Source organism: Pongo abelii, chromosome 17, assembly GCF_028885655.2.
Source record: "Pongo abelii isolate AG06213 chromosome 17, NHGRI_mPonAbe1-v2.0_pri, whole genome shotgun sequence".
NCBI classification, from domain to species: Eukaryota; Metazoa; Chordata; class Mammalia; order Primates; family Hominidae; genus Pongo; species Pongo abelii.
In genome coordinates, this window is record NC_072002.2 from 73,813,478 (window position 1) to 73,829,677 (window position 16,200).

At 42.7% G+C, this 16,200-nt stretch overlaps 1 protein-coding gene across 18 annotated transcripts in view; it reads left to right on the top strand.

The window, feature by feature from the left end:
• Window positions 1-12,890, top strand: part of ZNF532 (zinc finger protein 532) — a 122,375-nt gene extending 109,485 nt beyond the window's left edge. For 15 of the 18 annotated variants that reach the window (XM_024235910.3, XM_024235906.3, XM_054538024.2 and 12 more), the window contains 3 exons: window positions 6,059-6,171; window positions 8,451-8,598; window positions 10,910-12,890. In XM_024235910.3, coding sequence (XP_024091678.2) covers window positions 6,059-6,171; window positions 8,451-8,598; window positions 10,910-11,404 — 756 coding nt within the window. In that variant the 3' untranslated portion in view covers window positions 11,405-12,890. Of the gene's footprint in view, window positions 1-6,058; window positions 6,172-8,447; window positions 8,599-10,909 lie in introns of all 18 variants that reach the window. The other 3 variants (XM_024235911.3, XM_024235915.3, XM_054538022.2) reach the window with 2 other exon arrangements.
• The last annotated feature ends 3,310 nt before the right edge of the window (window positions 12,891-16,200 follow it).

Below are 16,200 nucleotides of genomic sequence, written 5' to 3' on the forward strand. Positions count from 1 at the left end.
ATGCCCCCAAACATCCCTTTAATAATTAAAAAACAACAAAACTTTGGTTGTAGGCTTTTTCTTTGAAGAAAGAGGCTTACTGTAAGTTGGTGTTTTACCTACTAATTGAAATATATATATATTTTTTGAGACAGAGTTTCACTCACTCTGTCGCCCAGTCTGGAATGCAGTGGCGCTATCTCTACTCACTGCAACCTCTGCCTACAGAGTTCAAGTGATTCTTGTGCCTCAGCCTCCTGAGTAGCTGGGATTACAGGCATGCACCACTATTCCTGGCTAATATTTGTATTTTTAGTAGAGACAGGATTTTGCCATGTTGGCCAGGCTGGTCTTGAACTCCTGGCCTCAAATGATGCGCCCGCCTTGGCTTCCAAAGTGCTGGGATTACAGGCGTGAGCCACTGCGCCTGGCCAGAAAGATTTTTTTGTTACCTTAATAAGTCATTAGAGAAATACAAATTAAAACCACAACAAAATACTACTGGCCACCCTGTAGAATGACTGAACTAAATGAAGTGGCAATGCCAAATGTTAAAAGATGGCAGAACGGTGGGAGTTCCTCTCCACTGCTGGTGGACATGCAGGGGACAGCCGCCCTGGAAAACAGTTGGACAGTTTCTTATTTAACATATGACTTAGTAATCCCGCTCCTGGGTATTTACCCAAGGAGAAATCATATGCACAGACGAATGTTTATAGTAAATGTTTCTAATGGCTTTATTCATATCAAAAACTAGAAACAACCTAAATGGCTTTCACTTGGCAAGTGGATAAACACACTTGGGCACATCCACACTGGAACACTACTCAGCAGAGAAAAGGAACAAATACCAATAGACCCAACAGCATGGAGGAATTATATGTGTATTATGCTGAGTGAAAGAAGCGAGACTCAAAGCTTCACGTGTACTGTATGGCTCCATTTATATGACAAATGGAGAAAGCAAAACCAGAGATAGAAAGCAAATCCCTGGCTGCCAAGAGCAGGGTCGAGGGGGTGGGGTTGATTACAAAGGGCACGTGGGAATTTTGGGGGATGACACAACCGTTCTATGCCTTGACTGTGGTGGCACTTACTTATTCATAGAAATCTACTTTTAAAAAAGTGATTTTATAAACTATATCTCAAGCCTCAATTTTTTTTTGCGGTAAAATTTTTTTTGGATATGTGCTATATTTACATAGTTTAAAAATTTAAACAATATGAAGGAATATAGTGAAGTCTCAACTCCTAAGTTTCTTATCTTGAAGTCTCTTTATGCAAGTATTAGCATATATGCATATATTCTCATTCTTCTAATACAGAACACAGCTTCCGTCTATAATATTGTGTACCAGTACTTTCTCCGCTTAGTAGTTATGGTTCTTTTCGTATCAGTGCATGGAGATCTTCCCTCCATTTCTATAGCGGCACGGCATCTTGTTGTATGAGTGCATGCATGTATTTAGCCAGGTCTCCTTTGATGGACCCACCGTACACAATGGTGCAGTGAATAAACTCGAACACAGTCACTTCTGCTATAATGCTTATGCTGAAACAAATTTATTCCAGTACCACTGATCTATCAGAACAATGGGAGCTTAACCTGAATTTCATGCTTGCTTATGTGTGATTTCATCCCTGAGAAATACTAAGTGACTACAGAATACTGTGGAGTTGTGTAGGAAAACACAAAACACACACACACACAACAAACCTCCGATTTCACCAGGGCCTCCCTCTCAACTGTGGGTCACATCCATCCACAGCTGGTGTTGCAAGCTTCCCTTCCACAAAGATTGCCCTCCTTCCCCCACTTCACAGTAACTCACAAGCTTCAACCCTCTGACCTCCACAAGCTCACTGCAGGTCTTTTTCAAGGTAAAGTGGAGTGTTTTTTGCATTTCTTAACCATTTGACGTAGTTAAAACTAAATATTTTCATTCGATGTGTCACTGACAAAGTCTTGAGTGTTGTCTCCATGACTCCATTTTTGCTAGAGGCCCTGTTGTTTTGTTGAAGTTTTGCATAGTGCAGTGATTTTTAGGAGCACCGATGTTGCATTACAGCAGAAACGGGCTGTAGTAAGTATGCAGGTCTCTTCATAGAATAGATGGCCTAGTGGAAGGGGTCAGAGCTTTAGGAGTGAATTTTGGAGGGACTGCTGCTGTGCTATATTTAAATCATGTAATTGGCTTGGTTTTTCCTTTTTCATAAAAAGGTGTGAGCTGAAGGGCATGTGTCAGCAAGGGTTGAGGATAGTCCTGTACCCTGCAGTCTTAAGTTTGTGGGAGTTTCTGGCTGCATGGTGGTCGTTAAGGAGGCTCTTGCATGTTGGTGCAAGGCAGATACCTCATGGAGGTAGGACTCCCAGGACAAGGTGAGATGTGGATGCCTTGCCAGATCTGGGTATGAAGTTGTGACTTTTCTCCCTCTAACTTCCCGAAAGTCACCTGAAACAGAGACCCATAAGCACAGAAACAGAAAGGACAAGTTATTAGAATGGGAAGTTTCTGATTGTGAGGGAAGCCCCGTGGCAAACCGAGCCATGTCCACCAAGTGCCTTGCAGAAGAATGGCCTGCCGAGGCCATACCATCCCAAGCACAGAAGCAGCACGGGGTAGCGCACGCCTAGCATAGTCACTGGAGAAAAGGACGCGGGATTAATTTCCTGAAGCTGTGAAGATGAATGAGAGAGGAGGAAGAAAGTTTAGGAAGTGTACTCAAGTGTTTATTTTGATATTTTACTCTCAAAAAGTTTTATGTTAAAAACTTTGGAAACCCTACCAGCTTATTAGTTCACTATTTCTTTAAAGAGTTCTATTTAAAAACAGAGTAACTCAGAACTGAGTAGGAAGACATGTTCCTTTTCTGATCTTAGTTAACTATTAAAAAGTCCACTCAAAGCCCTCAATCTCAGCTTATAGTAAAGCCAGGAGGAAGCAAACGGCCTGAAGTCTTAGAATGATGACGGTGGGCTTTACACTGGAATGCTGTTTTCCCACTTTTTAAACTCATAAAAGCAGAAGGAGCTAGTAATATTGAGGAACAGAAGTTACGAAAATAAATTTGGCAAAGCACCTTTGAATAAGTTTGTATTTAAAATCTAACAGAGGAAGAAAGTCATCTGTTAGGTAATGTGACCAGGCAGGTTTGATCTGGAAACTGGTGTTTTAAACCTCATTTTCTTGTCACCAGTCAATTGGAAACCCTGCTTATTTTTGAATTGCAGAGTTCATTTCTGCATTTTTCATAAGGATGCTGAAACAGGATGATGTCTCTCTCACATTAATCTTTTGAAAATAGTTACTGATTTGCTAAGCTGCTCTTCATTTTTTAGGGTTTTCTTACTGGCATTTCTGTATTAAAATTTTGTTTTGATGTTAATATTACTACACAAGAAGAAATAGAATATTAAACCCGTCACCTTAATAGGAAATCCAATTTTCCTTTCTGTGGGGTCTCTTGCCCTATTGTATTGTTAGAAAGATACATTTTTCTTTATAATCTGTTATGATTTGGTGAAGCAGTCTTGCTTTTAGAAAGATGACTTTCAGTTGATTTTTTTTTTTCTTTTGAGATGGAGCCTTGCTCTGTCTCCCAGGCTGGAGTGCAATGGCATGATCTTCTCGGCTCACTGCAACCTCTGCAGTTCTGCCCCAGCCTTCCAAGTAGCTGGGATTATAGGCACCCGCCATCATGCCTGGCTAATTTTTGTATTTTTAGTAGAGACGGGGTTTCACCATGTTGGCCAGGCTGGCCTTGAACTCCTGACCTCAGGTGATCCAAAGTGCTGGGATTACAGGCGTGAGCCACTGCACCCAGCCTCAGTTGATTTTTATATGTAGAAAATATAAAAAGCATTAGATACTAGATTTTTAAATATCTTCATTGAAATACAGAACTATTCATGACTTTAAAGCTTTAAAATAAATAAAGGCTTGTTACCTCTTAGTCACTCTTTTGCTGCATAAATGCTAATCCAAGAAGTTAGGGATTGCTGCTGGCCTATTTTGTGTAATCAAATCTTTATGAGAGAATATTTCTGGAGGGCACCAGCTTGTTATTTGCTTTGTTCTCTCTCTTGTTGTTTCCCCCAGAGATGAACAGCATTGGTATAACTTTGACTTGGAGAAGAAATTTTCTCCTTTGCCCTAGTTTGGATTCAAGACCCTTTTGAATATCTACCAGACTGATTTGGTTTATTTAAAAGACAGTATTTTTCTACGCTTTTTGAGTGGACGTTGGCTGCATAACTTGACTATTACAAGAGCATTTCTTGAGTGATGTGTCCCATGCTGCCTGCCCCCTTTGTTAATCATCCCCGTGTTCTCGAAGCGTCCTGGGAGGCAGGCACTGTTGCAAGCCCGCCTCACAGGGGTGGGAGTGGACATTCATGTGGGTTGAGTAGCTTTCCCCAGGTCCTGTGATTCATGAGGCAGAGACCAGGTGCCAGCTCATCTTAGGTGCTGCCGGCGAGACTCAGCCACTCTGATTTGCCTGCCGGTTTGAACAAGGACATGTTTGTCAAGCGGTTATGGGAAAATGGTTTTAAAAAATGTAATCAGTCTAGGCACGGTGGCTCGCACCTATAATCCCAGCACTTTGGGAGGCTGACTGAGGCCAGCGGATCACTTAAGGCCAGGAGTTCGAGACCAGCCTGGCCAACATGGTGAGAACTTGTCTCTACTAAAGATACAAAAATTAGCCGGGCGTGGTAGTGGGCGCTTTTAGCCCCAGCTACTCTGGAGGCTGAGGCACGAGAGTTCCTTGAACCCAGGAGGCAGAGGTTGCAGAGCCGAGATGACACCACTGAACTCCAGCCTGGGCAACAGAATGAGACTCAGTCCCAAAAAAATGTAATCATTTCTTTATCACGTAGCTTGCAATCACTTCTTAGTGTTATCTCACATGAAAACTTCTTCCCACATCAGTCTTTAATGAGTTTAGAGCCAGATTTGGTTCCATTCATGAGGCTTGACAGCTCTTTAATTTCCTTGTGATAGGACATTGTTTAGTTCCAGACTGCTATGCATGTCATAACCATAGAATTTGTTTTAAAGTTAAGCCACTAATTTACTTCAAAGGTTCTGCATGGAAATATATTCAGTTAACATAATATCTCAGCCTGAGTGGGAAACTTCTAAATATAAGAAAATTCGGCTTACCTACTTGACAGTGTTTGCTGTCTCTCTCTCTCATCCCCTAAGTATACCAGCAGGCAGCCTCCTTAAAGTTGTTTCAGAGTTCTGTGTTCTTGAGACGATCAAATGATATTATTTAAAACAAAAATCCTTCTAGAAAACTTCCCTTATATAACGAATAATTACTTAGTCATTAAAGGGTAGCCAGAGATTTCATTTAACATGGCATACTGAATAAAACAGCGTATTCTATCTACCACAAATTAGGTAGTAGCTTTACTTGGTATTTACTGATGTATGTTTTCATATATTATTTTTTCAGTAAAAAATTTACATAATGTTATTTCAAATACCTGGATGTTTGTGTTGAATCAAAAACCTGTGTTTTCGAGAGAGAATTTTTTTTTACCCTTATGATAGTTTAATCCATCCTCCTAAAATTAGCCCCATCATGGTTACCTCTAAAATTAGCCCCATTGTGGTTACCTCAGCCCTGTCCCTCATTTTTATTATGTATTTTTTAAAAGTTTTCTGGTTTTGTTACTGTATTCCTAAATACAGGTTGAGTATCCCTGAACTGAAAGTTTGGGAACAGAAGTGTTTCAAATTTTAGATGTTTTTGGATCTTGGAATATTCAAATATACATAATATCTTGGGACTCTAATTGTGATATTTATTCATGTTTCATACATACCTTATATATATAGCTTGAAGGTACTTTTATAAAATAATTTTAATTTTGTGCATGAGACAGTTCTGACTGACCTGTCACATGAGGTCAGGTATGACATTTTCCATGTGTAGTGTCATGTCAACCCTCAGTTTTGGATTTGGGGACCTGTAATAATGATTTAACTTAAGCTATTACAAAAGAGTTCTTAATTGAGTGCGTCTATTTTCATTCCCTTAAGTGAACTTTCTCTCCTTCCTCCAGCAAATGAAGAAACACCCCTGCCGCCAGTGTGACAAGTCTTTCAGCTCGTCCCACAGCCTGTGCCGGCACAACCGGATCAAGCACAAAGGCATCAGGAAAGTGTACGCCTGCTCGTAAGTCCTGGTTTCTAACGGAACGCAGTGAGAGGACTCAGGAGGAACCTCTGGAAGGTTTTTAGTGTAGTACCATTATCTTGCTGTGCTCCACAGTTCCTACATTACATTTCTTAATTGTATTATTGTTTTGGCCTAGAGTTTTTGGATTGGGTTGTCACACTTAAATATGAAAATAAAACGGAGCATTTTCTTGCATATCCCACATACATTGTGTGGTTTTTCTTTTTCCCCTGAGACGGAGTCTCACTCTGTTGCCCAGGCTGGAGTGCAGTGATGCAATTTTGACTCACTGCAACCTCTGCCTCCCAGGTTCAAGTGATTCTCCTGCCTCAACCTCCTGAGTAACTGGGATTACAGGCGCGTGCCACCACACCCAGCTAATTTTTGTATTTTTAGTAGAGACGGGGTTTCACCATGTTAGCCAGGCTGGTCTCATACTCCTGACCTTGGGTGATCCACCTGCTACCTCCCAATGTGCTGGGATTACAGGCGTGAGCCCTGGCACCCAGCCTGATCACTGAGTGGCTTGGGGGAGCGATTGATTGGCAGTACAGGGTCTCTCTGCACACGTCGAGTTGGCCGCATTGGCGAGGTGATTTGGCTAGCTTGTTTACTCAGGGCTGGTCACAGATTCAGTCCTCGGCTGGGCCCTTTGCCCTTGGCTGCAGTCACCACCAAAGGTAGGGCAGCCTGTGACCAAATGCAAGGGACTGGGTGGGCCAACATCAACCCAGACTCCAGTGGACAGTCATAAGCTGCTACTTCATACGTGAACACCAGAACGTATCTCATCATTAGTGAAAGTCTATCACTCAGCTGGAATGTACCTGGAGTGGGTTGATAAGAAGAAAGCATGTCTCATGAGAGAGACAAAGGACCCTGAGGCTAAAGCACTGAAATGTTACATGGATGTCAGTGCAGGTCAGATGGACCCTATGGATCAGGAGACTCATGAAGGTTGGCTGTCAGATTCGCAGGGGGTTATGATAACTGGGTAGGAATCATCTGATTCAGTGAAGTTGAAGCTGTTTAGTGAGATAAGAATGATTATGAATAAAGTCTATGTGTTGAGACCAAATCAAAAGAATCAGAATTTAGAAGGATGCTCTGGGCCAAGATGACGATGGGAGATCTGGCCCATAATGCCTCACTGATAAGTTTTGTTTATTTCCCCATGAACTCACTGTAAAGCAGTAAAATGCTGGGATTGTTCCGCTAACTTACAGCCAACAAAAAATTCATCCTCATGGAGAGCCCTTGTTCTTTGGGGGTGGTGCTGGTTCCTGCCACTGCCCTGCAAGGGTCTCTAATGGGAGGTCATCAGGGTTTAGGGCCAATCAGTATAAATTCCTCTGAAGCCATTTTGAAGGCAGATTTGAGACCACAAGAGACTTTTTGTCCTTTCCTGCAGTAGCATTCTTGATACCTGGTTTTATAGCATACATAATAACTAGGGCCATTACCTCTTTTTTTTCTTTTTTTGAGACGGAGTTTTGCTTTTGTTGCCCAGGCTGGAGTGCAATGGCATGATCTCGGCTCCCCCTACCCTCCACCTCATGGGTTCAACCAATTCTCCTGCCTCAGCCTCCTGAGTAGCTGGGATTACAGGCATGCACCACCATGCCCGGCTAATTTTGTATTTTTAGTAGAGACAGGGTTTCTCTATGTTGGTCAGGCTCATCTCAAACTTCCGACCTCAGGTGATCCGCCCGCCTCAGCCTCCCAGCGGGCGTGAGCCACTGCACCTGGCCAACCTGTTTTCTAAACTATCTTTGGCCTCCTTTACTAACATAAGTTTTTCTTTGAAAAATAATCGACCTATTTTTGATCTGCTTATCATCTACTGAGTGACCATACACACTCGACTGCCATGAGTATAAACATGCATGTTGCTTTTGTGCTTGGAGGAATTTGGCGCTGGACACTCATGTCTTTGTCAAGGCAGAGGATAGGAATAATTAACAGCAGCATGAAGGAGTCAAGGAGGGACCTTATACTAATGTGTTCAGCATGGTGCTCATTCTGAGAGAATACTGAGTCATTGTGAAAACTTTTGAAATGCAATATTTTCCCTTTAAAATTAAAGCCATCTAGACCTGTAAATTAAGGGCCACTCCTAGCAAAATTGCTGATTGCGTGTTGAACCATGGCGTGAACTCAGCTCATTGGACCTGTCTGTGTGAACTGACGGCTAAGGAGCACCTTCGACCGTGAGTTCTTCCACAGGAGCTTATTTTGTCAGCAAGTGCGTTATCTCCTTGCCTTTCACCCCACAGGCACTGCCCAGACTCCAGACGTACCTTTACCAAACGTTTGATGCTGGAGAAGCACGTTCAGCTGATGCATGGCATCAAGGACCCTGACCTGAAAGAAATGACAGATGCCACCAATGAGGAGGAAACAGAAATAAAAGAAGACACCAAGGTCTAACATTGCAGATGTTTGCTTTACAGTGAAATTGTGTTGACTTGCTTTTCCCATTCATTTATTTCAAGTTTCTGTTGCATAGTTACAGTTTTAAAAATTCAGACTGACTGGGCGCGGTGGCTCACGCCCCCCACTTTGGGAGGCCGAGGTGGGCAAATCACGAGTTCAGGAGTTCGAGACCAGCCTGGCCAACATGGTGTAACCTCGTCTCTACTAAAAATATAAAAAATTAGTTGGGCGTGGTGGCGGGCTCCTATAATCCTAGCTACTCGGGAGGCTGAGGCAGGAGAATCGCTTGAACTTGGGAGGTGGAGGTTGCAGTGAGCTGAGATCATGCCACTGCACTCCAGCCCAGGCAACAGTGCGAGACTGTCTCAAAAAAAAAAAAAAAAAAAATTCAGACCACGCTGAAAGTATAAAATAATGGTTAATCTCCCCATAGACCCATTCTGACCTCATTGTCAGGAGTTCGAGACCAGCCTGGCCAACATGGTGAAACCCCATCTCTACTAAAAAATACAAAAATTAGCCAGGCGTGGTGGCAGGCGCCTTAATCCCAGCTACTTGGGAGGCTGAGGCAGGAGAATCGTTTGAACCCAGGAGATGGAGGTTGCAGTGAGCCGAGATAAAGCCATTGCACTCAAACCTGGGGGACAAGAACAAGACTTTTTTTTTTTGAGAGAAAAATTTAAAGAAATAGTTTAGGCCGGACACGGTGGCTCATGCCTATAATCCCAGCACTTTGGGAAGCTGAGGCAGGTGGATCACTTGAGGCTAGGAGTTCGAGACCAGCCTGGCCAACGTGGTGAAACCCCGTCTCTACTAAAAGTACAAAAATTAGCCAGGCATGGTGGTGCACACCTGTAATCCCCAGCTACTCAGGAGGCTGAGGCAGGAGAATCGCTGGAACCTGGGAAGTAAAGGTTGCAGTGTGCCAAGATCACACCACTGCACTCTAGTCTAGGCGATAGAACAAGACTGTCTCCCCCTCAAAAAAAAGTTAGCAGATACTTAAAAAGCCTTCCTGTCTTCGGTGCTATGCTAGATCTGGAATGTACCCAGGTAAAAGCTTGTATGTGCTTTCATTGAGTAAAACCTCCTCAGAATATAAGTCAGACTGGTGTGGCATTAAAATGCAATACTTCAAGTTCTCCTGGTGGTGAGTTAAAGAATATGTGTGAAGCCAGGCGTGGTGGCTCACACCTATAATCCCAGCACTTTGGGAGGCCAAGGCAGGCAATCACAAGGTCAGGAGTTCGAGACCAGCCTGCCCAATATGGTGAAACCCTGTCTCTACTAAAAATACAAAGATTAGCTGGGCATCGTGGCGCACATGTATAGTCCCAGCTACTTGGGAGGCTGAGACAGGAGAATCGCTTGAACCCGGGAGGCAGAGGCTGTAGTGAGCCGAGATCGTGCCATTGCACTCCAGCCTGGGCAACAGCGCGAAACTCTATCTTAAAAAAAAAAGTGTGTGCAAAGGTAGCTTCAGGTCATGGCCACGGGTGAAGGTGCACATGAACAGAGCAGAAAAGCTGGGGCACAGAGTACGGAGAGGAGGGGCACGTTGGCTTGGGGAGGGGATTCAGAGTGGGATTTAAAGATAAAGACAGACGCAGTAGGGGAAATGATGTGAAGGTGAGGAGGCAGGAAAGGGTGGGGAAAGCTTCCAGAGGCTCTCAGTCCAAAAGCAAAATCCTGACACTCTTTCCCACAAGGGGCGTTACAGTTCACCTCCTGCGGTCTCCCTGAGCACTCCCTCCACTCTGGCCCCTCTTCTGTCCCCCACTCACAGGCCTGTTCTCCCCTTGGGCCTTGGCACTCACAGCTTCCTATGCCTGGACTGCTTTTCCCACACTGCGTCAGGTCTCTTTTCACATGTCACCTGTCACCAGGCTGTGCCTGACCGTACCACATCACCTAGCAGCCACACATACACCCGTCTTGCTTCTCAAGGCCTTCATCCCACCCTGCTTGGCTGTCCTGGGTCTGACATACTGCATATTTTCTCATTTCTGTTCATCTAACTCCGCTGCCACAAATTCCAGGAAGCTAGGAGCTCATTTGTCCACTGCTGTGCCCCGCTGGCTAGAGCAATGCCTGCTAACAGCAGCTACTAGGTTTCTCTCTGGAGTGGAAGAAAGGCATGGGCCTCTGGGTGGGGTGGCAGACACAGCTTTAAAGCCCCTAAATCCCAAAGCGTTCAGCACATGTTTTCCTGGCAGCTCTAAAGTAAGAGAACTGATGATGTATCAGCCACCGTGAAGGATGGTTTTCAGTCGTGTCATTTGCTTTCTTTCCCTGAAAGGTCCCCAGTCCCAAACGGAAGTTGGAAGAACCAGTTCTGGAGTTCAGGCCTCCCCGAGGAGCAATCACTCAACCACTGAAAAAGCTGAAAATCAATGTTTTTAAGGTTCACAAGTGTGCCGTGTGTGGCTTCACCACCGAAAACCTGCTGCAGTTCCACGAACACATCCCTCAGCACAAATCGGATGGTTCTTCCTACCAGTGCCGGGAGTGTGGCCTCTGCTACACGTCTCACGTCTCTCTGTCCAGGCATCTCTTCATCGTACACAAGTTAAAGGAACCTCAGCCAGTGTCCAAGCAAAATGGGGCTGGGGAAGATAACCAACAGGAGAACAAACCCAGCCACGAGGATGAATCCCCTGATGGCGCCGTGTCAGACAGAAAGTGCAAAGTGTGCGCAAAAACTTTTGAAACTGAAGCTGCCTTAAATACTCACATGCGGACACACGGCATGGCCTTCATCAAATCCAAAAGGATGAGCTCAGCCGAGAAATAGCCACAGATGCTCCATGAGGAAAATCCCTGTCCACATTGGAATAAAAAAGACATTTTTGTTACAAAAAGTTTGCAGTATAATAGAGTTAACAGTACTGTCTAGGCTGTTGCAATATATTCTCTTTCAACGTACCTTCCTTCACCTCGTCGTATATATCCTCGATAAGTATTAAAACAGTATTTGAGTTTAAAAGAGTTTGTATATATTTAAATGAATAACTTTTTATACTCTTTGTTACATGTTTGTATCAGTATTTAGTGGAAAACCATTTGAGTTGTTTTGGGTTAGAATTTTTCTTTTTGTACTGTTTCTTTAAAACAGAGTTCTTAGTAACAACAGGGGCAGTTCCTGAATTCAAATAAACCATTTTGTATGTTTGGATTTTGAATGGGTTAACTAATTACAGGCTAAAATAATGCCTTTTTTAGTGTTTTTAATTTTTAGAATTCACTACATAAATTGTAAGTAATTGTGGGTCTCAAAAACACTAGGAACTTTTAAGTGTCTTAGCACTTCCTCGATGTGCCTGCCCTGAGGGAGTGAGTTCACATTTGAGACAACTGCACTCCAGTGTGGGCGTGCCTTTGTCTTCAGGCCACGCTGAAGGGTGTTTAAAGCAGTCTTGCAGGTTGCTCCTTTTGCAGCCGTGGATAAAAACTGAAGCCAGGAATCTAATAAGGAATGCTGATTTCCTCAGTTCCATTTTGAGGAATGGGGAAGGCTATTCTAAAGAAAAAAATGGGACTTGTTTTCTCGGCAGATCTGCAAGGCTGGCTTTAAGAGCACAAGGAGGGAAAGTAACGAAAGGGCTGGACTACTATAAAAGTTACAAATACGTAGTTAGACCAATAGATTTATATAGTCAGGTTTTTGTCATGTAATTTATTAACTATTACAGAAACACAACTAAGAATATCAAGTATTTCTCTGGCTCTTGACAGAAAAAAAAAATCAGTTGACTTAACCCTTTGCTGTCAAAAGAGTTGGCGTTTCCTGTTCTGGGTGCTACTGCCAAACGTTCTGGTACTTAGAGTCGGGATGCACAACTTCAACCACCGACTTATCAATGCAGCCGCCTGTGTATTGCAATTGGCCGTTACCTTAAGCACTGAGCCACCTGGGTTTAGTTCAGCCATTTCAAGAAGTATATTTAACGTCGGTAGTTCTGCTTTATTAAAATGCAGCAGAGGTACTCTTCTGTCCCTTCCGTTTATAGTTCTCTGAGAGAGTTCTATTTTTTGGTTTTGTTTTGTGTTTTCTTTTGCATTTTATATCTTGTATTTATCCCCTGAACATGTTTTGTACTTTTTTTTTTTTTAAGAAAAGGAATTCTTTTGTGTATATATAGATACTTGCATGATATACTGTAGTCAACGTTCGGTTCCTCGAAAGGTCTTGCTGCTGTCAGGTGTTATGCACTCCATCCATCATAACTGTATGAAACACATTTCATATGTAAATAAACGTGGGACATTTGGCCCTTGTGCTTCTGTGAGAGAATTATTGATGGTGGGTCTCTGACATCTTTGTGAAGTTTGGGAAGTAATTAATTGCAGGGACAGGCTACAGGGTGTTGCAGAATTCTTCCCACTCGGAAGAATGGCATATTCATTCTCATTAGTAATCAGCTATTTTGTCACTTTCTTGTTGACTCCATCAGTACATCGGTACAATCCGAGGGTGTGAATTTCAGCTTGAAATTCCATTGCTGTTACTTGTTATGTTTGTATTGCTCTAAGTTGTATTCATAGCACTTTCATGTGTTTCTGCATTTGAACCTTGCAATAAGCCTGTGTGGTAGGCCACATAGGTCCGAATAACCTAGTTTTACAGTTGAGGAAGCTGAGCTCAGAATCAGTTCTTTGCCGAAGCCCTCATAGTTGGTAAGTGGCTTTGCATATTAGAACCCAAATATTTTGCTCTCTAAATCTAATGCTCGCTCTATGTGGTTATGTACATATTGACAAATATTCATTTATTCAACAAATAAAAAGTATGTACAAAACATGATACAGAACTTCTGTTTTTGGCACTATGGCTTTATAAATAACCTGAAAGTCTTTCTACTTTTAAATACCCAGAGATGCTTAATATAAAATTAACACCTGTTAAATGCATAGGTGAGAATACAAGAAAGTTTTAAAAAATGTCCAGAGGTCCAAAATGAAACTAAAATCTAGATTCTAGAAAAACACTACACAATGCTGTAACCCTAGGGGAAAACCTGGATTGTTCAGCTGAAGAGGGAATTGGTAAACTGGAAGATAGCCCTTGAGAAAATTAGCCTCAGCACAGAGATAAAGGGATGTTTCCAATATGAAAGAGAGGTTAGGAATCAAGGACAAAATGAGAAGATCCAGCTTCAGTTTAATGGAAGTTCCAGAAAGGGGGACTAGAGAGAACTGGGAAGGTCAGTGTAGAAAATCTTAGCCATTAATGAAAGACATTAATACTTGGGTCAACAGTGAATGCTCAACAAAAATCATGCTGGGACATAAATTCTGCCCATTCTTCATTAGTTGTAGATGCTGGGTGTGGGCATTTGAGGAGGAGGATAACGTGAGGTATGCTTAATGCTTAGGAAGTCCATGTACTCGAGTGCAGAAGTGAGAGCTAAGCCTGGAAGCATAGGCTTAGGCCAAGTTGTAAAAACCCTTGAATGAGGCTGGGTACGGTGGCTCGTGCCCGTAATCCCCATATTTTGGGAGGCCGAGGTGGGTGGTTCACCTGAGGCCAGGAGTTCACAACCAGCCTGGCCAACATAGTGAAACCTCATCTCTATTAAAAATATAAAAAATTAGCTGGGCGCAGCGGCAGGTGCCTGTAATCCCAGCTACTCCAAGACTGAGGCAGGAGAATCACTTGAACCTGGGAGGCGGAGGTTGCAGTGAGGGGAGATGGTGCCACTGCCCTCCAGCCTGGGCAACAAGAACAAAACTCCATCTCAAAAACAAAACAACAACAAAAAAACCCTTGAATGATAGAATGAAGGGATTTGTGTTGCTAGAGATAGTCATTAGGACAGGGGAGTGATAGGACCAGATTAATTGGTGGCAGTGTTTAGGATGGAGTATATCAATCAGGATAGGTCGGGTTATGCTGTAGTTATGACCTTAAGTCTAAATAGCTTATCACAAGACATTTCTTGTTCACATTCAGTGTCCACTGTGGGTTGGCTGGAGGCATGACTCCGTATCTCCTTGTCCCGTTACCCCACTATCAAAAAGTTGCCAGTTGCTGTGGCAGAGGGAAAATGCAATGAAATGCTGTGGCCCAGAAGTGACAGATGCCATTTCTCACAAGTCACTGGCCAAAACCAGTCATACGGAGCCACCTAGTCACAAGGAGGCTGGGAAGTGCAATCCTCCCACGTGCCCAAGAGGCTGAAAATATTTGGACATCACAGGAATAACGTTTAAATTGGCATAGCTATGGTGCTAACACAGTAGGAACACTTGACCTAGGGTAGTGGGAGTAGGCTTGGAAAGAGGCTTCAGTTGTAAGCAGCATTTCAGAAACAGTTTCCAGAGGGTTTCTTAATGTGGAATACAGAGAAAGTCTGATCTGAAAGTTCAAGCTTATGTGATTCCTTACATTTTTTCTCAAAGTTTAGGTTACTTAAAAATATGGAAGTAGGCCAGGCATGGTGGCTCACACCTATAATCCCAGCACTTTGGGAGGCCAAGGGAGGTGGATCAACTGAGATCAGGAGTTCGAGACCAGCCTGCCCAACATGGTGAAATCCCGTCTCTACTGAAAACGCAAATGAGCCAGGCATGGTGGCGCCCACCTCTAGTCCCAGCTACTCAGGATGCTTAAACCCAGGAGGCAGAGGTTGCAGTGAGCTGAGATGGTGCCACTGCACTTCAGCCTGGGTGACAGAGCAAGACTCTATCTCCAAAAAAGAAAATTTTATGTATGTATAATATATAGTACATATATACAAAATACATATATAATATATAATACATATATAAAATATATAACATATAATACATACTATATGTATATATGTAAAAATTATATATGTAAAAATTAAGAGCTGATTACCAGGAAGATGATCTTAAGTTTTAGGTATACATACAAATTATGCTTTTGTTTTTATGTGTTTGGGTGATATATCAATAGCTGAGTAACAAATGCATACAAAAGAATGCCAGCAAAATGTTAACTTGCAAAATGAGAAAAAGGAAAATGTAGGCTTACATTGCATGGCAAAGACCACTTCTTCCTCCCAAACACATTTTCTGCAAATTCCTTACTCCTACCACAGCAAGTAGTCCAAAGAACAGCTGTTCTACCCTGAAGCTCTGGTGGGCATGCCTCACCAGTGTCAGCAGGCTAGTGAGTTTCCATCCTAGGATCTTTGACTAACAGTGAAATTTCCTCTTGAAATTTTTGGGCAGCTAAGAAATTTATAAAATATGACTCAGAGGAACCCTTCATCTATCCCAAAGGATAGTCTGAAAATAAAAAGTAATGTGCTAAATGTAGGATGCTATTTATGCAATTTACACACACACGCATGCACACATGCACACACACGTGCGCGCACACACACGCTTTGCAAATATCAGATGCTGTAAGGATTCTAGATTATAGCTCTTAATTTTAACATACATCTTCTAAATAAAGAACCTACCCTTAGTTACCTTAAAAATTTGGCTCCTACTCAGGAGGTGTAACTCTGCTTAAATGGATCCTTGAAACTTCTTGTTTTCTTTGATAATTTTTGTTTTCCTTTTCTCAGTTATGAATCTCACACCCTTACCAAGTTAGTTGTAAGCCTTTGGAAT